The sequence below is a fragment of the Scyliorhinus torazame genome, chromosome 3 (assembly GCF_047496885.1).
Source record: "Scyliorhinus torazame isolate Kashiwa2021f chromosome 3, sScyTor2.1, whole genome shotgun sequence".
Lineage (NCBI taxonomy): Eukaryota > Metazoa > Chordata > Chondrichthyes > Carcharhiniformes > Scyliorhinidae > Scyliorhinus > Scyliorhinus torazame.
In genome coordinates, this window is record NC_092709.1 from 43822991 (window position 1) to 43850827 (window position 27837).

The 27837-nt window shown below is 47.2% G+C and overlaps 1 protein-coding gene across 1 annotated transcript in view; it reads left to right on the plus strand.

The window, feature by feature from the left end:
- The first annotated feature begins 3906 nt into the window (after positions 1 to 3906).
- nocta (nocturnin a) overlaps positions 3907 to 27837 on the plus strand; it is a 61675-nt gene continuing 37744 nt past the window's right edge. Inside the window, exon 1 of the mRNA XM_072495575.1 lies at positions 3907 to 4268. Within this exon, the coding sequence (XP_072351676.1) occupies positions 4040 to 4268 (229 nt within the window). The 5' untranslated portion in view covers positions 3907 to 4039. The remainder of the gene's footprint in view (positions 4269 to 27837) is intronic.

Sequence of the window (27837 nt, forward strand, 5' to 3'; positions counted from 1 at the left end):
CAGAACCCCTGTAGTGCCGGACATGACCAGAACATGTGGGTGTGATTCGCTGGGCTTCTCGAGCATCTCGCACACCTATCCTCTACCCCAAAAAATTTACTGAGCCGTGCTCCAGTCATATGCGCCCTGTGTAACACCTTAAATTGAATCAGGCTTATCCTGGCACACGAGGACGATGAGTTTACCCTACTTAGGGCATCCGCCCACAGCCCCTCCTCAATCTCCTCCCCCAGCTCTTCTTCCCATTTCCCTTTCAGCTCATCTGCCATAATCTCCCCCTCGTCCCTCATTTCCCTATATATATCTGACACCTTACCATCCCCCACCCATGTCTTTGAGATTACTCTGTCCTGCACCTCATGCGTCGGGAGCTGCGGGAATTCCCTCACCTGCTGCCTCGCAAAAGCCCTCAGTTGCATATACCGGAATGCATTCCCTTGGGGCAACCCATATTTCTCGGTCAGCGCTCCCAGACTTGCGAACTTCCCATCCACAAACAGATCTTTCAGTTGCGTTACTCCTGCTCTTTGCCATATTCCAAATCCCCCATCCATTCTCCCCGGGGCAAACCTATGGTTATTTCTTATCGGGGACCCCACCAAGGCTCCTGACTTTCCCCTATGCCGTCTCCACTGTCCCCAAATTTTCAAAGTCGCCACCACCACCGGGCTTGTGGTGTATTTCTTCGGTGAGAACGGCAGTGGGGCCGTCACCATAGCTTGTAGGCTAGTCCCCCTACAGGACGCCCTCGCCAATCTCTTCCACGCCGCTCCCGCCTCTTCTCCCATCCACTTACTCACCATTGAGATATTGGCGGCCCAGTAGTACTCACTTAGGCTCGGTAGTGCCAGCCCCCCCCATCCCTACTATGCTGTAAGAATCCCTTCCTCACTCTCGGGGTCTTCCCGGCTCACACAAAACTCATGATACTCTTTTCGATCCTTTTGAAAAAAGCCTTCGTGATCACCACCGGGAGGCACTGAAACACAAAGAGGAATCTCGGGAGGACTACCATTTTAACCGCCTGCACCCTCCCTGCCAGTGACAGGGATACCATGTCCCATCTCTTGAAGTCCTCCTCCAGTTGTTCCACCAATCGCGTTAAATTTAACCTATGCAATGTACCCCAATTCTTGGCTATCTGGATCCCCAAGTAACGAAGGTCCCTTGTTACCTTCCTCAGCGGAAAGTCCTCTATTTCTCTGCTCTGCTCCCCTGGGTGCACCACAAACAACTCACTTTTCCCTATGTTCAGTTTATATCCTGAGAATTCTCCAAACTCCCGAAGTGTCCGCATTATCTCTGGCATCCCCTCCGCCGGGTCAGCTACATATAACAACAAATCATCCGCATACAGAGATACCCGGTGTTCTTCTCCTCCTCTAAGTACTCCCCTCCACTTCTTGGAACCCCTCAATGCTATTGCCAGGGGCTCAATCGCCAGTGCAAACAGTAACGGGGACAGAGGGCATCCCTGCCTTGTCCCTCTATGGAGCCGAAAGTATGTAGATCCCCGTCCATTCGTGACCACACTCGCCACTGGGGCCCTATACAACAGCTGCACCCATCCAACATACTCATCTCCAAAACCAAATCTCCTCAACACCTCCCACAAATAATCCCACTCCACTCTATCAAATGCTTTCTCGGCATCCATCGCCACCACTATCTCCGCTTCCCCCTCTGGTGGGGGCATCATCATTACCCCTAGCAGCCTCCGTATATTCGTATTCAGCTGTCTCCCCTTCACAAACCCAGTTTGGTCCTCATGGACCACCCTCGGGACACAATCCTCTATCCTCATTGCCATTACCTTGGCCAGAATCTTAGCGTCTACATTTAGGAGGGAAATAGGTCTATAGGACCCGCATTGCAGCGGGTCCTTTTCCTTCTTTAGGAGAAGCGATATCGTTGCCTCAGACATAGTCGGGGGCAGCTGTCCCCTTTCCTTTGCCTCATTAAAGGTCCTCATCAGTAGCGGGGCGAGCAAGTCCACATATTTCCTGTAAAATTCAACTGGGAATCCATCCGGTCCCGGAGCCTTCCCCGCCTGCATGCTCCTAATTCCTTTCACTACTTCCTCTATTTCAATCTGTGCTCCCAGTCCCACCCTTTCCTGCTCCTCCACCTTGGGAAATTCCAGCCGGTCCAGAAAGCCCATCATTCTCTCCCTCCCATCCGGGGGTTGAGCTTCGTATAATTTTTTGTAAAATGCCTTGAACACTCCATTCACTCTCTCCGCTCCCCACTCCATCTCTCCTTCCTCATCCCTCACTCCCCCTATTTCCCTCGCTGCTCCCCTTTTCCTCAATTGGTGGGCCAGCAACCTGCTCGCCTTCTCCCCATATTCGTACTGTACACCCTGTGCCTTCCTCCACTGTGCCTCTGCAGTACCCGTTGTCAGCAAGTCAAATTCTACGTGTAGCCTTTGCCTTTCCCTGTACAGTCCCTCTGCATATTGCCTGTCCACCCTCAGAAGTTCTTGCAGCAACCGCTCCCGTTCCCTACTCTTCTGCTTTCCTTTATGTGCCCTTATTGCTATCAGCTCCCCTCTAACCACTGCCTTCAGCGCCTCCCAGACCACTCCCACCTGGACCTCCCCATTATCATTGAGTTCCAAGTACTTTTCAATGCACCCCCTCACCCTTAGACACCCCCCCACACGGATACATTCTAATGGGCTAGTCCATATACACCTCGACACGGGAGGGGAGCACATATAACCTGTGTTAATTAAGTTCGAATATCACGCATGCATTTCCTGATGTGTAAATCGATCTAGCTTTTATATTTAAATAGACTGAATGGCTTTGGTGAAATTTTCACAAAACTGTGCCTATTCCTTAAAATAATAATGATGTGGAGATGCTGGCATTGGACTGGGGTGAGCACAGTACGAAGTCTTACAACACCAGGTTAAAGTCCAACAGGTTTGTTTCGATATCACTAGCTTTCGGAGCGCTGCTCCTTCCTCAGGTGAATGAAGAGGTATGTTCCAGAATCACATATATATAGACAAATTCAAAGATGCCAAACAATGCTTGGAATGCGACCATTAGCAGGTGATTAAATCTTTACAGATCCAGAGATGGGGTAACCCCAGGTTAAAGAGATGTGAATTGTGTCAAGCCAGGACAGTTGGTAGGATTTCCAGATGGTGGGGAATGAATGTAATGCCACATGAATCCCAGGTCCCGGTTGAGGCCGCACTCATGTGTGCTGAACTTGGCTATAAGTTTCTGCTCGGCGATTCTGCGTTGTCGCGCGTCCTGAACAACTTCGCCTTGGAGAACGCTTACCCGGAGATCAGAGGCTGAATGCCCTTGACTGCTGAAGTGTTCCCCGACTGGAAGGGAACATTCCTGCCTGGTGATTGTTGCGCGATGTCCGTTCATTCGTTGTCGCAGCGTCTGCATGGTCTCGCCAATGTACCACGCTTCGGAACATCCTTTCCTGCAGCGTATGAGGTAGACAACATTGGCCGAGTCGCACGAGTATGTACCGCGTACCTGGTGGGTGGTGTTCTCGCGTGTAATAGTGGTATCCATGTCGATGATCTGGCACGTCTTGCAGAGATTGCCATGACAGGGTTGTGTGGTGTCGTGGTCACTGTTCTGAAGACTGGGTAGTTTGCTGCAAACAATGGTTCGTTTGAGGTTGCGCGGTTGTTTGAAGGCAAGTAGTGGGGGTGTGGGGATGTTTCTCCGCTCCGGGGAAAATAATATTAATAAATTAAAATAATAAGGTTTGCGTGGTTTGTGTTCGACGTGAGGGGCAGAGGAGGCGGCTGCAATACGCCTGGTAGGGGGATGGGCGATGCACGATGTGCGTCACGGGCGGGGCGCCGGTACGTCACGGAGAGGGCGGGGCAGAGCGCCGGCGCGTCACGGAGAGGTCGGGGCTGGGCGCCTGCGCGTCACGGAGTGGGCGTGGGCCGATGCCGGCGGCCGGCCAAGTGGGCAGGAGGCGGAGCGGTTCCCTCAGTCCCGCTATCGGTGGTGGGCGAGGGAAGGCAGTGGAGTCAGCGGCAGAGTAGCCGATGCGGTCGGTAATGTTTCAGGCACCCGCTCGGCTGTGCGCGACGTTCCGCCAGCGGGACCTCCTGCAGCTCATGTCCGGCTCGACGCCCGCGTTCCGGCGCCGGGCTCCCCCTCTCCGGAAAACCGACTCGGCGGCGGGCGCCTGTGAGGTGTCCACACACGTGGGAGCGGCCCCTGCAGTGAGCGGAGCGGCGGGTCCCGGGGGAGTAACGGTGGGCGCGGAGGCTGGTGAGTACGAGCCGGGAAATGGGAACCCCGCCTGAGACGGTCTTTGGGGTGGGGGGGAGCCATCCGCCCCTCCCTGCCATCCCTCGCTCCCTGCCTGCCTGCCCGCCCTCCCTCCCTGCCTCCCTGCCCGCCCTCCCCCTCCCTGCCCGCCCTCCCCCTCCCCGCCCGCCCGCCCTCCCTCCCCCTCCCTGCCCGCCCGCCCTCCCTCCCTCCCCCTCCCTGCCTGCCCGCCCTCCCTGCCTGCCTGCCCGCCCTCCCTGCCTGCCTGCCCGCCCTCCCTGCCTGCCTGCCCTCCCTCCCTGCCTGCCTGCCCTCCCTCCCTCCCTGCCTGCCTGCCCTCCCTCCCCGCCTGCCATCCCTCCCTCCCCTCCCATCCATCCCTGCCTGCCCTCTCTCCCTGCCTGCCATCCGCTGAGTGAATCGTTCTTGTTCCCTCATCGGGGGTCGGTCTCTTTAACCGGAATGGCTTTAAATCTTTGTCAGGGCGGGGGTAACATCATTCACTCTCAGGAAAGGTTGGGCAAAGTGGAGGCAGGCAGTGTTTTTTTCGCGTGGGGGCTGGTGTTGAGGGGGCCTCACTGACAGGCTTCTGTTACAGCTGGATTTTTAAATCACTGACCGGGGAGGGGGGGTTCCAATGGCTCTGTGAGGTCGCAGCTTGCTGTCTCAGCAGGTTCTGCACTTGTTGCTCTGCTTTGCTATGGGTTCTAATGGGTATTTTTTCTCCAGACACTCCCTCGACGATACCTGGACTGACTGCGTGGCAAAGACTCACCCAGACTCTAAACGTTGGCTCCCTTTTCTGTCCCCTGAAGCTGTCAGACGTGCTGAGATTGTCCAGTATTTTCTGTTTTTGACCAAGTTATGGGGAGTTGGGTTCATTATTTTTTTAAATTATTGTCACAAGTCGGCTTACATTAACACTGCAATGAAGTTACCACAAAAAGCCCCCAGTCGCCACATTCTGGCGCCTGTTCGGGTACAAGTTGGGAGAATTCGGAATGTTCAAATAACCCAACAGCATGTCTTTCGGGACTTGTGGGAGGAAACCAGAGCACCCGAAGGAAACCCATGCAGACGGGGATAACGCGCAGACTCCGCACCGACAGTGACCAAGCCGGGAATCAAACATGCCTGGTGCTGTGAAGCAACAGTGCTAACCACTGTGCTACTGAGCAGCCCACATCATTTGTAAGGAGTTCTTCCTTTCCCACAGATAAGCTGGAACAGCAATATATAAGCTGCAGATGCTTGCAGTTTCCCTTCTATAAGCTGCAGACTCTTGCAGTTTCCCTTCTATAAGCTGCAGACTCTTGCAGTTTCCCTTCTATAAGCTGCAGACTCTTGCAGTTTCCCTTCTATAAGCTGCAGACTCTTGCAGTTTCCCTTCTATAAGCTGCAGACTCTTGCAGTTTCCCTTCTATAAGCTGCAGACTCTTGCAGTTTCCCTTCTATAAGCTGCAGACTCTTGCAGTTTCCCTTCTATAAGCTGCAGACTCTTGCAGTTTCCCTTCTATAAGCTGCAGACTCTTGCAGTTTCCCTTCTATAAGCTGCAGACTCTTGCAGTTTCCCTTCTATAAGCTGCAGACTCTTGCAGTTTCCCTTCTATGAGCTGCAGACTCTTGCAGTTTCCCTTCTATGAGCTGCAGACTTGCAGTTTCCCTTCTATAAGCTGCAGACTCTTGCAGTTTCCCTTCTATAAGCTGCAGACTCTTGCAGTTTCCCTTCTATAAGCTGCAGACTCTTGCAGTTTCCCTTCTATGAGCTGCAGACTCTTGCAGTTTCCCTTCTATGAGCTGCAGACTTGCAGTTTCCCTTCTATGAGCTGCAGTCTCTTGCAGTTTCCCGTCTATGAGCTGCAGACTCTTGCAGTTTCCTTTCTATGAGCTGCAGACTCTTATCGTTTCTTTTGACACCTGTCTTACTGTTTTGAGTTTTTGTTCCAAGTTTTGCTGGTCTTTTTCAATTAGGAGAATGATTCAATATAGCTGAAAGATGATGAATGACTGGAATGTAACCAACTGCTTCGATCCGATTGTTCTGCCATGAGAAGTGCTTAAGTTTTTCTGAGAACAGAGGTTTTTTTATTTCTGAAAGCGTTCTAATGAAACTGGTAATTTCCAACTTTATTACAAATATTTTTGTTAAAATAGAGACTGGCAAGCCAAATAAACCACTGACTTATGGCACCACTCAAGGGTACTTGATGATCATTGCTACAAATGCATTTCTCAACTTGAACCGACTGCAGCAGATACACTGCAGAATATGTTTATGACTCCACTGTGTAGGCAAGAAAATGAGAGCAGAAAGCATGCCCAAGCTCGTTTCCAAGCCGTAGATGAAACCTGTGAGTTGCTTCAATTATTTAAAGTGTGCTGTAGTTTTGTTTTACTTACCATGTAAGCTACTAGCCTCTTGAAGGGGTGAATGTTTTTAACCATTTCCCAGACATAGTGTGTTTTTTTAACTGTGGTTCCTTTTGCTTTTGAGGTTGGCTTGTCAAAATGGCGTTCTCCCCATTTTAAAATAAAGCCAGAAACAGCAGGTACTTAACCTGCTTAGTATTTACAGCATTTTCTGTTTTTATAAAGGAAAATGAGTTAATATTTCTGAAGTCAGTATTTCTCATCCCCTATCAACATCAAAGGCATGCTCTAAAAATGGTTCATAAGGCAGTGCTGAAAAAGGCTTCAACAATTGCAAACATTAAACGCATAAATTAGGGACACCTAACCTCGGGTGGCACAGTGGTTAGCATTGCTGCCTCACAGCACCAGAGACCCAAGTTCAATTTTTGCCTCGGGTGGCTGTCTTTGTGGTGTTTGCACATTCCAATTCCGGGATTGGATGTGACTCCTGTAACATTCCTTTTCTTCACTCCCACCTGCGGTAGTGCTCCATTCTGTAATCTTGCAAGTGAGATAGTTCTGTTCTCCCTTCATTGGGTTTTCAAATTCATTGCCATGCTTGGAGGTCAATTTCCATTGAAGGAGTGATATTGTGATCCTGGAATCAGCTATGTTGACAGCCTGCATAGGGCGAGGTGCTGGGAGATCCCAGCCAAATTGGGATGCTTAATAAAAACAACAAGTGTTGGAACTACTCAGCAGATTAGACAGCATCTGAGAAGAGGGATACAGAATTAACATTTTGGGTCAATGACCTTTTGTCAGAATTGGAAAATAAGTTAGAAATGTAACTGGTTTTACGCAAGTAAAGACACCAGGGAAGCGAGCAAGGACAATGGAATGTAAAAGAATGGAAGACAGAAATTAAATGACAAAAGGAGGATGGTGCAAGACACTAGGAGATGCCAGTGGGGCAAATAAAGAATAATAAATGTCTAGAGTTGTAAATGGAGATTGCAGAATCATCACCAAGTTGTGGTCTGAGAAATGGGGGGCAGAACTTCTGACCTGCAATTGTTGAACTTTGAGTCCAGAAGGCAGTAAGGTACAAAACAAGGTACTACTCAAACCTACATTAAGCTTCATTGTAACAGTGTGCTGGAGATCTATATTGTTCCTACATGTATTGTACCAACACCCCAGCTTTCTTAACTCCAGAGAACTCCAGTGCATGTCGATAGGAGCAAATGTTTAAGAACCTCTGTGTATGCAGTTTGGCAGCATAGAACGCTTGGTTTGGGGGCAATTATGTTGTGGGCACTGGTTACTGGGAGCTCCTTGTGAGCAGCACAATTCATCCTAAAATCTAAACTAACCACTACCTTTCAACCACACACACAAGACGTCAAGCCATTATTCTTCCAGTTGGGAGGTTCAGAGCTTTCAAAACCGATAGCCTTGTTGCAAAGTAATCTTGATATGCTTGTATATCTGGGCTCTCTGTTACATCACATCCAGCCTCCAAGTAATATCTTCCAAGTTTTAATCCAAGGTTCAGAGTTTCCTCATCGTTTGTATTTGGATCTCATTTATTTAGTATGTATCACAACCTTATCCCAAAGTGCTTTCCAACCAATAAGGAATTTGTTTATATATAGTCACTGTTGTAAGGTAAGAAAGACAGCAACCATTTTCACACCGCAAAGCCCAATACCAGTTGGTGTTGACCAGGTCATTCTTTTTAGTAATGTTGGTTGAGCACTGAATATGGGTAGGGCATTTGGGAGAACCCACCCTCAGTCATTGGAACAGCCGGTTTTTATTTCCCAGGCTTGATTGCCCTTGAGAAGGTGGCGGTGAGCTACCATCTTGTACCGTTGAAGTCTGTGATGTGGGTACATTGACAGTGCAGTGAGTTGAACATTTTATACATGGGCTTTATAATTCACAGAATTTTACAACACAGCTGGTGATTCAGCCCAGCATGCCTTCTAAATCTGTCCATCTTTCCTGGAACTCCATGTTTGAATCTGTCCGGTTGGGTTCCTGCCCCTGTCGCAACACTGAAAAGGCTCTTATTGAAGTCACAAACTATATCCTTGTCTCACTGCATCAAAGGTAAACTATCCTTCCTTGTCCTTTTGGACCTGTTTGCAGCCTTAAGCACGGCAGACCACGCCATCCTCTAATGTGCCTCCCCCACTGCACAACTCGGTGGAACTGCATGAACCCAATTCCATTCTTATCTAAGTGTAGCCAAACCTTTACCTACAATGGCCTTTGCCACCTATTTCCCATCTACATGATGTTCCACAACATACTCAGTTTCCACATGTACAATAATGACACTTGGCTCTACCTCACCACAACCCCTTCAATACCTCTAAATTGTCAGGCTCCTTCTCTGACATCCAAGTACTGGATGAGCAGAAATATTTTCCACCTAAACAGAGCAAAGATCAAAACCATTGTCTTCAGCCCCCACCACAAATTCCATTCCCTAGCCACTGACCTTATCCCTCACCCTGACAACAAACTGTCTGAGGCTGAACTAGACTGTTCGCAACTTTGGTGTCACATTTGACCCAAAGATGAACTCCTGACACTTCCATCCCTGCAAAACACCTCACTCCTCCTCAGCTCATCTGCCGAAAGCCTTACCATGGCTTTGTTATCGCTCGACTTGGCCATTCCAACCCACGGCTTCCTGGCCTCCCATGTTCCAGCTGACGTAACGTTGAGTTCACGAGAAACTCTGCTATTCACGTCCTTACTTGCCCCACGTTCCATTCACCTTTTTGCTTGCTAACCAACATTGGATTCCAGTTGAGTAACGTCTCAATTTCTCCTTTGTTTTCAGGTTCCCTCATGACCACAACCCCCTCTATCTACGTCTCTACAACCCTCCCAAGGCATTTGCACTCCTCCATTTATTTTCTTTTAAATTTAGATTACCCAATTATTTTTTCCAATTAAGAGACAATTTAGCATGGCCCAATCCAACTAACCTGCATATCTTTGGGTTGTGGGGGTGAAATCCACGCAGACACGGGGACAATATGCAAACTCTACGCAGACAGTGACCTGGAGTCAGGATCGAACCCGGGTCCTCAGCGCCGTAGGGAACAGTGCTGACCACTTGAGCCACCGTGCCGCCCTGCACTCCTCTGTTTCTGGCTTCTTGCGCATCCCTGATTTTAATCGCTGTACCAATGACTCTGCCATCAGCTGCCTTGGCCCTATGCTCTGGAACTCCTTCCTTAAACCTCTCCACCTCTGCTTTAAATTACCCTATAATGCATAGCTCTTTGACCAAACCTTTAGTCATCTGCTCTGCTACCTCCTTATGTGTTTCAGTGTTGAATTTTGTTTGATAACGCCCTTGAGAAGCCCCTTTGAACACTTTATTGTATTAAGCACACTGTACAAATATAAGTTATTGTCTCTCTGAAGGAACTATCTACTTAATCATCTTCCCCTGCTCTTTCTCACACATTCTTCTCATTTTAAAATATTTATCCACTGTTCCTTAAAGCATTGAAGCAATTTGTGTCCAGTATTGCTAATAGCATATGCTCTGTATTTAATTGTGTTCCCAGCCTCCTTCCTTTTTCTAGTGATAAATCCTAAATATAGGTCTCCAGTTACAAACTCATTAACCAATTAAAATAATTTAACTATACATACCGCAACAAAACCCCTTAAATTCTGAACACCGTTATCAGATTTCCCCATAAACATCTGTGGGTGCTAAGGGAGAGAGTAGAGCTGCCGAGGGGTAATGATGATGTGGAGATGCCGGCGTAGGACTGGGGTGAGCACAGTAAGAAGTCTTACAACACCAGGTTAAAGTCCAACAGGTTTGTTTCAAACACTAGCTTTCGGAGCCCTGCTCCTTCCTCAGGTGAATGAAGAGGTATGTTCCAGAAACATATATACAGACAAATTCAAAGATGCTAGACAATGCTTAGAAAGCGAGCATTTGCAGTTAATAAGTGTTTACAGATCCAGAGATAGGACACACTCATCTCCATCAAGGACAGTCACCTCAGCACTTCGCTTTACCGCAAGCCCACGGATAACCTCACGATGCTCCACTTCTCCAGCTTCCATCCTAAACACATTAAAGAAGCCATCCCCTATGGACAAGCCCTCCGTATACACAGGATCTGCTCAAACGAGGAGGAGCGTAACGGACACTCCTCAGAAGACAAACACGGGACACAACCGACAGAGCACCCTTCGTCGTCCAGTACTTTCCCGGAGCGGAGAAACTACGACATCTTCTTCGCAGCCTCGAACACATCATCGATGAAGATGAACATCTTGCCAAGGTCATCCCCACACCCCCACTACTTGCCTTCAAACAACCGCACAACCTCAAACAAACCATTGTTTGCAGCAGGTTAAAGAGGTGTGAATTGTCTCAAGCCAGGACAGTTGGTAGGATTTCGCAAGCCCTGGCCAGATGGTGGGGGATGAATGTCATGCGACATGAATCCCAGGTCCCGGTTGAGGCCGCACTCGTGTGCGGAACTTGGCTACAAGTTTCTGCTCGGCGATTCTGCGTTGTCGCGCGTCCTGAAGGCCGCCTTGGAGAACGCTTACCCGGAGATCAGAGGCTGAATGCCCTTGACTGCTGAAGTGTTCCCCGACTGGAAGGGAACATTCCTGCCTGGTGATTGTTGCGCGATGTCCGTTCATTCGTTGTCGCAGCGTCTGCATGGTCTCGCCAATGTACCATGCTTCAGAACATCCTTTCCTGCAGCGTATGAGGTAAACAACATTGGCCGAGTCGCACGAGTATGTACCGCATACCTGGTGGATGGTGTTCTCGCGTGTAATGGTGGTATCCATGTCGATGATTTGGCACGCCTTGCAGAGATTGCCATGGCAGGGTTGTGTGGTGTTGTGGTCGCTGTTCTGGAGGCTGGGTAGTTTGCTGCAAACAATGGTTTGTTTGAGGTTGTGCGGTTGTTTGAAGGCAAGTAGTGGGGGTGTGGGGATGACCTTGGCAAGATGTTCATCTTCATCGATGATGTGTTCGAGGCTGCGAAGAAGATGTCGTAGTTTCTCCGCTCCGGGAAAGTACTGGACGACGAAGGGTGCTCTGTCGGTTGTGTCCCGTGTTTGTCTTCTGAGGAGTGTCCGTTACGCTCCTCCTCGTTTGAGCAGATCCTGTGTATACGGAGGGCTTGTCCATAGGGGATGGCTTCTTTAATGTGTTTAGGATGGAAGCTGGAGAAGTGGAGCATCGTGAGGTTATCCGTGGGCTTGCGGTAAAGCGAAGTGCTGAGGTGACTGTCCTTGATGGAGATGAGTGTGTCCAAGAATGCAACTGATTTTGGAGAGTAGTCCATGGTGAGTCTGATGGTTGGATGGAACTTATTAATGTCATCGTGTAGTCGTTTCAGTGATTCTTCGCCGTGTGTCCAAAGGAAAAAAATGTCATCGATGTATCTGGTGTATAACATCGGTTGAAGGTCCTGTGCGGTGAGTAGGTCCTGTTCAAACTTGTGCATGAAGATGTTGGCGTATTGGGGTGCGAATTTGGTCCCCATGGCTGCTCCGTGCGTCTGGATGAAGAACTTGTTGTCGAAGGTGAAGACGTTGTGATCCTGAATGAAGCGGATGAGTTGCAGAATTGCGTCTGGAGATTGGCAGTTGTCGGTGTTGAGTACTGAGGCCGTTGCAGCAATGCCGTCGTCATGGGGGATGCTGGTGTAGAGTGCCGAGACGTCCATTGTGACAAGGAATGTTCCTGGTTCAACTGGTCCATGGGTGCTGAGTTTCTGTAGGAAGTCCGTCGTGTCGCGACAGAAGCTGGGCGTACCTTGTACGATGGGTTTCAAGATGCCCTCAATGTAGCTAGAGAGGTTCTCACACAGAGTCCCGTTGCCTGAAACGATAGGACGGCCTAGTGTGTTGGCCTTGTGTATTTTCAGGAGGCAGTAGAGATCTCCAATGTGGAGAGGACGTGGGATGAGAGCACATAGGGTGCTCTGAAGGTCTGGATCCAAGGTCTTGATCAGTCTGTTGAGTTAGCAAATGTGTTCCTTGGTAGGATCTGCGGGTAACTGTCTGTAGTGCTCCTGGTTGTTGAGTTGGCGGTATACTTTGCAATAGTCCGTTCTTTTCAGTATGACGGTGACCCCTCCTTTGTCTGCTGGTTTGATGACGATGTTGCGGTTGGTCTTGAGAGCGCGGATGACGTTGTGCTTGGGTGACGTTCGGGGTTGTCTTGTGAATGCGACTGATGAATCTGGCATTGACGGGACTCCTGACGGCTTGAGCATACATGTCGAGTCTAGGGCAGCGGCCTTCCGGAGGGGTCCAATTCGACTCTTTCCTCTTCGGTTGCCGCACTGCAGATCTCTCTGCCTGCTGTTCCGGTTCATTGGCAGTCTCCTTGGGTTCGCTGTCGGCCTCTTGGGGTCTGTGGAAGAATTCCCGGTGCCTCATTCGCCTGATGAATTCCTCCGTGTCTGCCGCGAGACTGATGGGGTCCATTTTGGTGGTGGTGCAGAAATTGAGCCCTCTGCTGAGGACTTCGATTTCCATCTGGTTGAGGGTCTAGTCCGACAAGTTGACAATAGATTTCCCTGTATTGGATTCTACTGTGGCACCGGGGAGGTTTGGTTGCTGCTGGTGGTGATGCCGAGTTTCTCAAGCTTCCTGTTCTTGGTGTGCATATAGGTGGCATAGTATCGTTGTCTCATCTGTTTGGTGGTCCACAGCTGGTCTGCTGCATCCTGAGCGCAAGTTGAGAATATGGCCTCTATCTTGGTTTCCAGATTGCGTCGTCTGCTGTAGAGCTGGCATACGAGGTGGTTGAGGAGTGTGAGAGAGGTTCGACGGCAGAGTCTCTCAGCGTAGTCTGCATTTTAGGTCGACTTGAGTGGGTTTGTGATCTGTAGCCCTTTCGGGATCTTGTCTGCCTGCTTGCATCTTTGGAGAGGGGGGAGTGAGTTCAGGTATCTACAAGTTAAGGATTTTGCACAAAAGGTCTGGAAGGGGTTCCCTAGACTGCCGGGATGCACGCAAGCGACTGTGCTTCTGGATGTGGAAGGGGAGGGAAGAATTGGGATATATATATAAGTGGCTGGGGGAGCAGGGAGGCGAGCGGGAGGGAGGCGAAAATCAAGGAGAAATGGGAAGCGGAGTTGGGAATGGAGATCAATTGGGGAGTAGAGTGTGAGGCACTGCGAAGGGTAAACGGGACCTCCTCTTGTGCAAGGATGAGCCTGATACAGTTTAAGGTGGTGCACAGGGTGCATATGACTTGGGCGAGAATGAGTGGATTCTTTCGGGGGGTAGCTGATGAGTGTGAGAGGTGTGGGCGGGGGCCAGCGAATCACACGCACATGTTTTGGGGTTGAGAGAATTTGGGGAGATTCTGGGCGGGAGTGTCTTAGCCAGGATAGTGGAGGAGGGAGTGGACCCGGACCCTGTGGTGGCGGTATTTGGGGTTTCAGAGAAGCCGTAGCTCATGGAGAGGAGGAAGGCCGATGTCATGGCCTTCGCCTCTCTGATTGCACGGTGACAAATTTTGCTGGAGTGGCGGTCGGCATCGCCACCGGGGGTAACAGCATGGTTGGGTGACCTGTACGACTTCCTGCGGTTAGAGAAGATAAAGTATGAGTTAAGGGGCTCAGCAGGGGAGTTCGAGAAAAGGTGGGGGATGTTTGTGACCATGTTTGAGGAGCTGTTTGTCGGAGTGGGGGGGGGGGGGGCTGAAAAAGGAGGAAGATCAGTACAAACTGTATAGTTGATTGTTGGGAAGAATGTTTCCCGGGGTGTTTATTTACTGTAACCTACTTTTGATACAAGTTTGAATAAAATGCGTTTTAAAAATAAATAAACATATGTGGGCAGGACTTCATAATTCTGTGATGTCTCCTCATACAGAAGCTTTTTGACCCCTTGTTAACCAGTCAACTTATTCCAGTTCAGTCATTGACGGTAAGACAGCAAGAATAGTCTATTTGTTCAACGCATGTTTAATATACTGTGACGTGGATCACTGTCTGTGCAGAGTCTGCACGTTCTCCCCATGTCTGCATGGGTTTTCTCCGAGTGCACCGGTTTCCTCCCGAAAGATGTGCTTGTTAGGTGAATTGGGCATTCTGAATTCTCCCTCTGTGTGCCCGAACAGGTGCCGGAGTGTGGCGACTAGGGGCTTTTCACAGTAACTTCATTGCAGTGTTAACATAAGTCTACTCGTGATAATAATAAAGATTATTATTATTAATGCCAGTGCACACATAGCTGGAGAAACAACTGCCCACTGCTGCAAAAATAGGTGAAGCTATCAATGCTCACTTTTAGTGAAGAGTAAATTGGATAGCAACTCCACTGACCGCATTTGGGTAATTCAATGCAAAAATCAGTTTCTCTGCTCTTTTAGAAGCTGCCTTTTACCAATATCTTGTGAAGAATCTGGCATTGAAGTACATGCAAGAAGTGAAGCTACTGCACTTACCCGCTTAACACATTAGAATCATAGAATTTACAGTGCAGAAGGAGGCCAATCGGCCCATTGAATCTGCACTGGCCCTTCGAAAGAGCACCCCATTTAAACCCACACTTCCAACCTAATCCAGTAATCCCACCTAACCTGCACATCTTTGGACTGTGGGAGGAAACCCACGTACACACGGGGAGGATGTGCAGACTCCGCACAGACAGTGACCCAAGCCGGGAATTGAACCTGGGACCCTGGAGCTGTGAAGTCATAGTGCTAACCACTATGCTGCCCTGCATTAAAAGCTTGCCCATTCAAGTGTAAGTGAATTTTTGTGGCACAAGGAGCCTTAATGACTGCCAAACAACCTCTCTGGCTTTGAAAGTTAGACCATAATATGTAGGAGCAGAATTAGGCCATTCGGCAATAGTCTGTTATGCCATTCCCTCATGGCTGATAAGTTCCTCATCCCCTTTCTCCTGCCTTCTCCCTATAACCCCTGATCCCCTTATTAATCAAGAAATCCCTCTATTAATCAAGAACACAAGATTTGTGCTTGAGGTGCTGTTGGCTACAGGGTTACAGACCAAGAGCTGGCAGGTGGAATTCAACAGAATAGTTATTTCTTAGAACATAACTAGGAGTAGGCAACTTAGCTGTTCAATGTGATCATGGATGATCTCATCATGACCTCAACTCCACCATCCTACCTGTTCTCTGGATTTGTTCATTGTCACGTGTACCAAGGTACAGTGAAAAATATTTTTCTGCAAGCAGCTCAACAGATCACTAAGTACATAAAAAGAAATGGAAATAAAAGAAAATACATAATAGGACAATGCAAGGTAAACTAGATAAAACTGGCATCGGGTGAAGTATACAGGGGTGTAGTGTTGATGAGTCAGTCATGAGCAAGAGCAGCATAGGGCATCATGAATAGTGTTCTTACAGGGACCAGATCAGTCTGAGGGAGAGTTGTTGAGTCTAGTAGCTGTGGGGAAGAGCTGTTCCTATGTCTGGATGTGTGGGTCTTCAGACTTCTGTATCTTCTGCCTGATGGAAGAGGGCAAAGCCTGGGTGTGAGGGGTTTCTGACAATGCTGTCTGCCTTCCTGAGGCAGCGGAAGGTGTAGACAGAATCAATGGGCAGGTGGCAAGCTTGTGTGATGCGTTGGGCTGAGTTCAGTTTCTTGCGATCTTGGGCCGAGCAATTGCCATACCACGCTGTGATGCAGGCGGATAGGATGCTCTCTATGGCACATCTGTAGAAATTTGAGAGAGTCAATGCAGACATGCCGAATTTCTTTAGCTTCCGTAGGAAGTAGAGACGTTGTTGGGCTTTCTTGACTGTTGCATCAATGTGAGTGGACCAGGACAGACTGTTGGTGATGGTGACATCTCCACTTCGGAACCATTGATGTAGGCCGGTTGGAGAGGGAAGGGGGTTGGGGTTGTGCTATGCTTCCTGAAGTTGATGATCAGTTCCTTGGCCTTTCCAACATTTAGAGAAAGGTTTTTGTTACACGTGCAACCAAGTGATCTGTCTCCCTTCTGTCATCTGATTCGTCGTCGTTTAAGATACGACCCACCACAGTCGTATAATCTGCAAACTTCTAGATCGAATTGGAGTTGAATGTTGCCACATAGTCGTATGTGTATAGGGAGTACAGTAGAGGACTGAGCACGCATCCTGGTGTTGAGGACTATTGTGGAGGAGGTTCTGTTACCTATCCTGACAGATTACGATCTGTTGGTGAGGAAGTCAAGGATTCTGCTGCACAGGAAGAGGTCAAGTCTAAGATTGCAATGTTTGGTTATTAGTCTTGTTGGGATAACTATGTTGAAGGTGGAGCTGTAGTCTATCAACAGCAGTCTGACGTAGGTGTCCTTGCTGTCGAGGTTTGTGTTGATTGTAGGGCCAGAGAGATAGCATCTGCTGTGGATCGTTTGCGCCGATAGGCGAACTGCAATGGATTGGGACCGTCTAGGAGGCTGGTTGATCCGTCTCATGACTAGCCGCTCGAAGCATTTTGTGATAACAGACGTCAGGGCCGTGTCGGTAGTTGTTGAGGCACGCTACCTTGTTCTTCTTTGGTACTAGTGTTATGGTGGTCTTCTTAAAGGAGGTGGGGACCTCAGATCAGAGAAGTGAGGTGTTGAAGATGTCTACGAATACACTCGCCAGCTGGTCTGCGCAGGCTCTGAGTGCTTGCCCAGGGACTCAGTCAGGGCCCGTCGCTTTCCGCGGGTTCACTTTAAGCATCCATGTCCACTTTATCCGTATGTTTTATCATCTTATATACCTCAATTTGATCTCCCCTCATTCTTCTAAACTCTAGAGAGTAATGGCCTAAACTGCTCAATATCTTCATAAGACAAAACCCCTAATCTCAATCTAGTGAACCTTCTCTGAACTGCCTCCAATGCCACTGCATCTTTCCTCAAATAAGGGGACCAAAACTGTGCACAATACTCCAGGTGCGTTCTCACCAATGCCTTGTAAAGTTGCATCAACATTTCCTTACCTTTATACTCTATTCCTTTAGCTGTAAATGCCAACATTCTATTTGATTTCTTTATTACCTGCTGTACCTGTATGCTGGCTTTCTGCGACTCATGCACAAGGACACCCAGATCCCTCTGTATTGGAGCAACCCAAAGTCTCTCCCCATTTAGATAAATTTCCTTTCCATTTTTCCGACCAAAATGGACGACCTCATACTTATCCATGTTAAACCCCATCTTGCCTACCTGTCTATATCCATTTGTAAGGTTCTTATTTCCTCGTTGCGACTTACTGTCCTACCTATTTTAGTGTATAATTTGGGTATAGAACCTTCTATCCCTGTATCCAAGTCATTAATATAGACTATAAGTAGTTGGGTCCCAAGGTCCGAACCCTGTGGCACTCCACTAGTTCTTGCCATCCAGAAAATGAACCATTTATCCCGACTGTCTTCTGTCCGTCAGCCAGTCTTCTATCCAAGCTAATAAATTACCCCATGCCCCATATGATCTAATCTTGTGAATTAGCTTCTGTGCAGCACCTTATCAAACTCCTTTCAGAATTCAGATATACTACATCTACAGGATCCCCATTATCTACTTGGCTTGTTACATCTTCAAAGAACTCTCGCAAATTAGTCAGACATGATTTGTCCTTCATAAAACCATGACAACTCTGATGGATTGTGTTTTGACTTTCCAAATGGCCTGATATTATTTCCTTAATAATGGATTCTAACTTCCAGTGTCTCGCCATTTTGGTCTTTGTATGGGTGGGCAAGTCCCCGCGAGTGAAGAGAGTGATGCTTGAGCGGAACCGGGGGGCGAAGGGGGGCTTGCACTGCCAAATTTCAGCAACTATTACTGGGCGGCTAACATAGCCATGATAAGGAAGTGGGGGAGGGTCGGCTTGGGAACGGGTTGAGGCAGCCTCATGTAGGGGTACCAGTCTGGGGGCGTTGGTGACGACGCCTCTGCCGTTCCCGCCGGCGCGCATCTCCACCAGTCCTGTAGTGGTGGCGGCCCTTTGGATCTGGGGACAGTGGAGGAGGCACGTGGGAGCATCAGTTTGGTCCCCGATATGTGACAACCATTGGTTTGCCCCGGGGAGGTTGGACGGGGGATTTCGGGTATGGCGGAAGGCGGGGATTGAGCGGATGGGAGATTTGTTCTTGGAAGGGAGCTAGAGGGCGCGCTGGAGGCCAAGTTTGTGTTGACGAGGGGGAATGAATTCCGGTATATTCAGGTGTGGGACTTTTGGCGCAGGCAGGTGCCAACTTTTCCACTCTTGCCACTAAGGGGGATTCAAGATAGGGTAGTGTCTGGAGGATGGGTGGGGGAGGGAAGTGTCTTGGATATTTACAAGGAGCTCATGGGGGCGGAGGAGATGCAGACCGAGGAGCTGGGGCATAAATGGGAGGAGGAGTTGGGAGGGGAGATTGAGGAAGGCCTGTGGGCGGACGCGCTGAGCAGGGTTAATGGGACTGCAACATGTGCCAGGCTCAACCTGATTCAATTTAAGGTCGTCCACCAGGCCCACATGACAGTGTCCCGGATGAGCAGATTCTTCGGTGCAGAGGACAGGCGTGTAAAGTGTCTGAGAGGACCGGCAGACCATGCCCAGATGTTTTGGGCATGTCCAAAACTTAGGAGGTATTGGCAGGGGTTTGAGGACGTCATGTCTCGAGTATTGAACATAAAGGTGGCAATGAGTCCAGGGGTGGCAATGTTTGTGGTTTCAGAGGCCCCAGAAGTCCAGGGGGAGAAAGAGGCTGACATTTTGGCCTTTGCTTCCCTGGTAGCCCAGAGACGGATACTTCTAGCTGGGAGGGACCCAAAGCCCCTGAAGTCGGAAGCCTGGCTGTCAGACATGGCGAGTTTCCTGGGCTTGGAGAAAATCAAGTTCGCCTTGAGAGGGTCGTTGTTAGGGTTCGCCCGGAGGTGGCAACCATTCATTGACGACTTTGTGGAGAATTAAACTTCAGCGGGGGTGTTAGGGGAATGTAGTATAGGGGATCAATTAGGCAGATCTGGGTGGGACAGGTTGCGGCAATTGCACTGTGTTTATTGTACAGTCCTTTTGTTTTCTCGTTCTGTAATTCTACTGTTTACAATGCCAAAAAATACCTCATTAAAATTGTTTATCAAAAAATATATATAATCGATTCTAGCAAGCTCCCAACAACAGATGTTGTTAAAATAACAGGTCTGTAGTTTCCTACATCTGCCTCCCTCCCTTTTTTCCAATCCACTGGAACTGCTCCCGTGTCCAGGGAATTTTGGAATATTATAACCAGTAGATCCACTACCTCCTGTCACTTCCTCTAACATCCTTGGATGTAGGCCACCAGGCCCTGAAGACTTGTCTGCCTTCAATTCCAATAGTTTTTTGAGTACTGTTTCCCTATTGATGCTGATTGTTCGAAGTTCCACCCTTTCTATCACCTCTGAATTACTCATTCCTGCAGGGGTGGTACTAGTGTCCTCCACCATGAAAACTGAGGCAAAATATTGATTTAGCATCTCTGCCATTTCTGTGTTCCCCACTGTTAACTCTCCGGTTTCATCTTCCAAGGGACCAACATTCACTGTAGTGACTCTCTTCCCTTGTATGTACTTACAGAAGCATTTGCTATCCTTTTCGATACTTTGTGCCAGTTTTCTTTCATAATTTATCTTGGCTCTTTTTATCACCACCTTAGTAACCCTTTGTTTATGTTTTACAATCTTCCGACCTGTCACTGGCCTTTGCAACATGGTATACCTTTAACTTTGTCTTTATGTACCTAACCTCCTGGCTTAGCCATGGATGTCTTTTTTTACCCCTCTTGCCGTCTTCCTCTCTCTGGAATATATTTTAGTTGTGAGGAATTGTCTGAAGCAACTGCTGCTGCTCATCACCTATCATACCTTTTGGCCTTCCTGCCCATTCTACCCAGGCCAAATCTGTCCTCATGCCTATGTAATTACCTTTGCTTAATTCCAGAACGCTGATCTGGGACTCCACTTGTCTCATCCCAAACTGATTTTGAATTCTACCATACTTTGGTCACTATTCCCAAGAGGATCCTTAACTATGAGGTCATCAATTAATCCCTTCTCATTACACAATACCAAATCCAGAGTAGTCTGCTCCCTGGTTAGTTCCACAAGATATTGTTCCAAGAAATAATCTCTAATAAATTCAATGAACTCTCTTGAGGCTACCCGTGTCAATTTGATTACTCCAGTCTATGTGCATATTAAAATCACTCATGATAATTGCCGCACCTTTCTTACAAGCCCCTAGTATTTCCTGGTTTACACTGCCGCAATGCGAAACTACTGTTTGGGGAGCTATAGATTACTCCTACAAGGGACTTCTTCCCTTTGTTATTTCTTATTTCTACCTAGACTGATTCCACATCTGATCTCCAGTGCCAATATCATTTCTCATAGAGCACTGATCCTCTTCTTCACCAGCAAAGCTGCACCACCTCCTTTCCCTTTTAAGTCTATCTTTCCAAAATACTGAGTACCTTTTGGATATTCAATTCCCAGACCTGGGCTCCTTGTAACCATGTCTCAGCAATTGCCACTAAATCATACCCATTTGTTTCTGTTTGGGCAGCTAGCTCATTAAGTTTGTTCCAAATGCTTTGTGAATAAGTTAACTTTTACATATGTTGACTCACTTAGAGTCCAAGGGGCTCATTATTTTTTTTTCTAAGTTACTAAAAGACCCTTATGGCAGAGCAGTGTGGTATAAACACCCATGGTTTACACACAACTTTATATTTCTGAGCTGTAGTGTGCATGGTAAAGTGGATTTTTGATATGGATGAAGCTAACTTTGAATGTTTCCATTATCTACCCTCCTGAATCCTAATATTTAGCTGCTGTTTGTCATTCTCCAAGATGTATAAGATTTATATATTTAATCTACAGAACTGTGCTCTTTCTATACTTTATTTCACTTTTTAATGATGCTGCCTCTTCCCTCCAGTATATCGCTCATCACAGATAGCTGAATGTTATCCATCTGTCTGACTTTGTAAACTTGCTTATAATCCTCTCCGTAGCCAACTTCTGCCTCTTTTGTTTCGTCTGCAAATTCTGGCAATGTTACCCAAATTTGAGTCCAGATCTCAGTATTGGAAAAAAAAACAATTTTTTTTTTTAAGCAGCGATCAGTGGCGAACCAGAGCTGCCAGACCTACTCATAGAATCATAGAATTTACAGTGCAGAAGGAGGCCAGTCGGCCCATCGAGTCTGCACCGGCTCTTTTTGAAAGAGCACCCTACCCAAGCCCACACCTCCACCCTATCCCCATAACCCAGTAACCCGACCCAACACTAAGGGCAATTTTGGACACGAAGGGCAATTTAGCATGACCAATCCACCTAACCTGCATATCTTTGGACTGTGGGAGGAAACCGGAGCACCCGGAGGAAACCCACGCGCACACGGGGAGAACGTGCAGACTCCGTACAGACAGTGACCCAAGCCGGGAATCAAACCTGGGACCCTGGAGCTGTGAAGCAATTGTGCTAACCACCGTGCTGCCCTGGGGATGTCCAGCATTTTCTGTTTTTATTTCCAATTTCCAGCAGTTGGAACACTGTTCCAGTTTTATTTTTTGTCTCCATAAAGAAACCCTACCTACTCTGTTTTCTGAACTCGAGCCTGATTCTGTCCAGGAAGCCACATTCCCTTCAACATACCACACATCTTTGTTTTATCAACCTCCTAGATAGCTTTTTATCTGATGGCTTGTCAAAATTGATAAACAAATGTTGTTTCCTTTATCAATGCACTCAATTATTTCTTCAAAGTAGTAATAAAATAATAAAAGAAAAAATGACAACATTGGTATGAAATTGGCTAACTGACCGGAGAAGTGGTAAACAGTTGTTTTTTGGACTGGAGAAAGGTTCCGGGCACATTTTCAAACTTTGCAAATAACACTAAACTTGGGAGTATTGTGGAGGATAGTGATAAACCTCATAGGCTGGTGGGATGGGTGGATTAAATTTAATACAGAAGTGTGAAGTGGTTTGATGGGAAACAATAAGGAACGTGTAGAGACAGTTGTTCGAACTTGTGATCTCGTTTATGTGAGCAGAGGGGTGAAGCCAATGGGGATGATCACAAAAGAGGAACAACGGTCTGAGGTGTGCTGCTCATGAATCTGAGAAAGGAAACCAGACTGAGTGAGACCAACTGACGATTGGTTTCTGACTGCCCAGGGGTTAGAGGGTCAGCAGGTGGTAATGAAACAGGAAAGGAAAATCAAGGGACGAAAGAGAAAATGCTGGAAAATCATAGGTCTGGCAGCATCTGTAGGGAGAGAAAAGAGCTAACGTTTCGAGTTCAATGACTCTTTGTCAAAGCCGCTTTGATAAAGAGTCATTGGACTCGAAACGTTAGCTCTCTTCTCTCCCTACAGATGCTGCCAGACCTGCTGAGATTTTCCAGCATTTTCTCTTTCGTTTCAGATTCCAGCATCTGCAGTAATTTGCTTTTATTAAGGAAACTCAAGGACACACTGATAAAGATGGTCTAGCTTTACACTGCATTGCTTTCTTAAAACAAATGAGAAACCACTGCAGAAACATTTGGAGAGGGGAGCAGCTTGCTCAAGAGGACTTGAAGTTTCTGTAGCTTGAAAACTGATTAAATATTTGCTGAAAAGTTAAAACATGCTTGGGGGCGGGGAAGGTGGTGATCTGGGGATGGGGAGGAAGTTAACTCCAAAAGTTGATAAAGTAGGGCAGGAGAAGGCTTGTCTGGACATAACACTGTTGTAGGCCTGGTGGGCTGAATGGCCTGTGACTGCTATAAATACTTGGTAGTATTTTGCAACCTGTGAACGCAAAATCATTGAAGGTGACTGAGCAGATTGAGAAGATGGTTTTAAAAAGGTATTCAGGATCCTGGGCTTCATTAATAGAGGCATAGTGCACATAAGTCATAGTGAACCTTGATGAAACTCTGGGTCAGACACAGTTGGAGTATTGTATCAAACTCTAGGCATTGCACTTTAGGAAAGATGTATGAAACTTTTAGAGGAGTACAGAAATGGTTCTCAAAAATGTTTCCCAGGATAAGGGACAGCGGTTTTGTGAACAGATTAGACAAACTGGGATTGTTCTCAAAGAGGTGAAGGTTGCGAGGAGATTTGATAAGTATTCAAGATCCAAGCAGGGGGAAATATTTAGGTACATGCAGGTTCGAGACTGCCAGAACGGAGATACAGAGCTTCCCAGTAGAGCCGGCTTCCACATTGCTGGAGGAGGGGGTAGCACTGGCGGTTTACGGGGCTATTTTGGAGGAGGTGAAGGCCCTGCTGGAAGGGATCAAGGCAAAGTGGGAGAAAGGTTGGGAGAGGGTATGGAGGAGGGGTTCTGGTGTGAGGTGCTCCGGAGGGTGAACGCCTGCACCTCGTATGCGAGGCTGGGGCTGATACAGCTGAAGGCGGTGTATAGAGCACACCTCACAAGGGTGAGGATGAGCCGGCTCTTTGAGGGGGTAGAAGATGTGTGTGAACGTTGCGGGGGGGGGGGGGGGGGCTATATTTTGGTCCTGTCCAAAGCTGGATGATTACTGGGAGGAGATTTTTAGGGTAATCTCTAAAGTGGTGCACGTGAATCTGGACCCGGGCCCTTGGGAGGCCATATTCCGGGTGTCGGACCAGCCGGGGTTGGAAACTGGTGTGGAGGCAGATGTTGTAGCCTTTGCCTCGTTGATCGCCCGCAGGCGGATCCTGTTAGGGTGGTCAGCAACCACTCCACCCTGTGCCCTGGCATGGCGGGAGGACCTGCTGGAATTCTTGACGCTTGAAAAGGTCAAATTTGAATGGAGGGGTTCTACAATTCATGGACGTTATTCATTGTGCACTTTCGAGAATTGGATTACATCAAACTGGGAGGGTTGGGGGAGAGAGGAACTGTGTGTTAATGGTGACTGAGTGATTCCTGATTCCTTTTTGTCATTTGTTTATGTTAACATGCGGGCTAATGTTTGGTGGGAGGATGGGATCGTTATTGATATGGGGATTGACATTGCATTTGTTACTGATTATTATTTATTGTTGGGTGTAAATTTGGGAGAAAATGTGAAAAAGGAGAATAAAAAAATATATTTTAAAAAGTATTCAAAATCCAAGTCCAGACAAAATAGATGAAGAGAAAATGTTCCTTTATGGGGAAAGACCAAGAAGCAGAGTTCACCAGTGATTCGCAAATGAACCAATAGCATCATGAGTAACAACAATATTCAACAGAGAGTGGTTAGGATCTAGAATGTACTACCTGACAGTATGGTGGAGGCAGATTCAATCGTGGTTTCAAAAGTGAATTGGATAAGCACCTGAAGAGAGAGAGTTTGCAGGGCCAGGAGGGCTTGAAACTGAATTGCTCTTGCAAAGAACCAGCATGAACATGATGGGCTTGAGTGGCCCCCTTCTGTGTTGTAATCGTTCTTTGACATACTCTGGTATGTCAGTCATTACTATCTTTTACTGATCTGATCTATGGTGATTACCCTTAATTAATCTAAGTCTTTCTCAGAATATTCATTTTGTTGCTGTTTTATGACTGGTCCACCTTTGATCTCTTTTTGAGCGGTGGTGTTACATTGGCAATTCATAAAGCATAGAAATTGAAGGACACATTCAGTCCATTGTGTCTGCTAGCTCTTTGATGGAGCACTTGTGCTTAGTCCCATTCCCCAGCTTTTTATCTACAGTCCTAATTATGTCAGAATGTTTGGACTCCCCTTGACATTTTGGGACTGGTCTGGAGCTTTGAGTTACTCTAACTTTATTTATAGCTACCTTACTGAATTGTTCTGTTTCTCCCATGCCTTTTCATTCATGCTATCACATTCTTATTATCATTTATGTTCATGGAGCAGCTGTTAGCTTTTATTGGCTGATTCAGGAGTTAGTCTCCTCCACCAACCACCCCCCTCGAGCTGCTGTCTGCATGTTTGCAGCAAGCAGAAGTTCTGCTCCAAATAAGGCCCTGTGGAAATTGGTGGGAATGTTTAGGACCCTCCCACTGGTCTTCAATATGAGCCAGCCTGCTGGACCACTGAATTCTCTGCTTTTAATGCATTAGTGTATCTGAAACAGTTACGCACTGACCAAGTGGCAAATTATTAAATGCAGTTCCCCCTGGGTATTGTTGATCAGATTGTAAATATGACTGATTCATTGAAGGCTGTGGAATCATATGGTAGTAATATTTCTGCTATCTGAGAAAAATTATACAGTTCGTAGCTGTGAGTTTGAAGTAGATGTTGTTGCTATTAGAATGCAACATTATACATAAAGCTCAGTGATCATTGCTGTCTACAGTCCACAGTCTTACAGTTAATTTGAGAGCAGAGAGCATAGAGTTCATGGTAACCATGTTGTGGAGATTATGTATCTAATTGATTCAGAACATGAAGATCTTCCCAATCTGTCTTAAATGGGGGACCCCTTAATTTTTAAACTGTGCCCCTTAGTTCTAGATTCCCCTGTGAGGGAAACCTCTTTGCATTTACCATGGAAAGCCCCTTCAGAATCTTGTATGTTTCAATAAGATCGCCTCTCATTCTTCTCAATTCCAATGAGTAACTACTCAAATTTCCTCAGGGCAGCATGGTAGCATAGTGGTTAGCACGGCTGCTTCACAGCTCCAGGGTCCCAGATTCGATTCCCGGCTTGGGTCACTGTCTGTGCAGAGTCTGCACGTTCTCCCCGTGTCTGCGTGCTCTGGGTGCTCCGGTTTCCTCCCACCAGTCCAAAGATGTGCAGGTTAGGTTGATTGGCCATGATAAATTTCCCTTAGTGTTCAGAAAAGGTTAGGTGGGGTTATTGACTAGGGTGGCGGCGTGGGCTTGGGTGGGATGCTCTTTCCAAGGGCTGGTGCAGACTCGATGGGCCGAATGGCCTCCTGCATTAAAAACAACCCCGTCATCCATTAACTCCATTGCTGTAACAAAACAGCACCAATGTTTGACACGATTTTGACCCAGCCATGTTATATTTTGTTACACAAGGTATGATATAAAAGTACACTGTGTACATAGTACACAGTAGCATTTGGCTGAAAACTATCAGGATATGGCTTTACTGAAAGAGTGCTTGCCAATAATGCTGTGTTGGCTTCCATACTCACCAATGTATAGATAGATTAGTCAGAATTAAAACTAATTCCTCTGATTATTGGTGGCATCTGATCTAAAGAGCAAGATTAGGCCTTTCAGCCTCTCAAACCTGTTCTACTGTTCTGTTGGATCATGGCTGATGCAGTCCTTATTCCATCTACCCGCTTTGGTTCCCTAAACCTTAAGTCTCTTTCCCAAAATCTCTGTCAAATTTGACATTCTTAATTGATAAAGCCTCAACATTTTCAGGACAAGATGTACATTTCAACTTTTCCGTGTTTGAAGTACCTTCTGGCATCACCCTTATGGTAATGCCCCTTGTTCTGGACTCCTCCACCAGAGGAAATAGTTTCCCTGCCTATCCCATCAAATCCTTCATCATCCTAAAATACTTCAAATAGATCACCCCTTCATCATCTTTACTGGGGAATTCTGTGCAACTTGACCTCGATTTAACCCTTTTAGTCCTGGTCGTTGATTCACTGGCAATGAGTTGCATTTGGAAATTATCATACTTGGAATTCCTTATCATGCATGGGAGAATAATCACAATGACATTACATTGCCAGTTGCATTGTAACTTATTATTCTGCAAATGAAAGTTTGAATTTGTGCCTGTTTCTTCCACAAGACCTTGCACAACAGCTGCGGCAGAAATTCCAGTCGACAATTTATATTTAAACAAGTGACACTCTTGTATTATATTTGGGCGTGTGCTACATTTACACAGGCATTCACCCATTTAATTCAAACTCTTGTATTAAAACCACACTCCAGAATATAGTATGCATGTTAATCATTCATATCCGTACTTTGACCAAGGTTTCTACTTTGCGTTTTAGATTAATGCTTATGTAGCATAGGCAACACTGACTGGATAATTTTAACTTTGGTTGGGTTCTTGTGACGTGTAGTGAGAGCACTATGTCGTGTGGTCTCTTAAAAATGTAATGCCTTCGTTAATATTGTGTGATTTAAGGGTGGCACAGTGGTTAGCATTGCTGCCTCACAGCACCAGGGACCCGTGTTCAATAACTTGGGTGACTTTCTGTGTGGAGTTTGCACATTCTCCCCATGTCTGCATGGGCTTCCTCCGGGTGCTCCAATTTC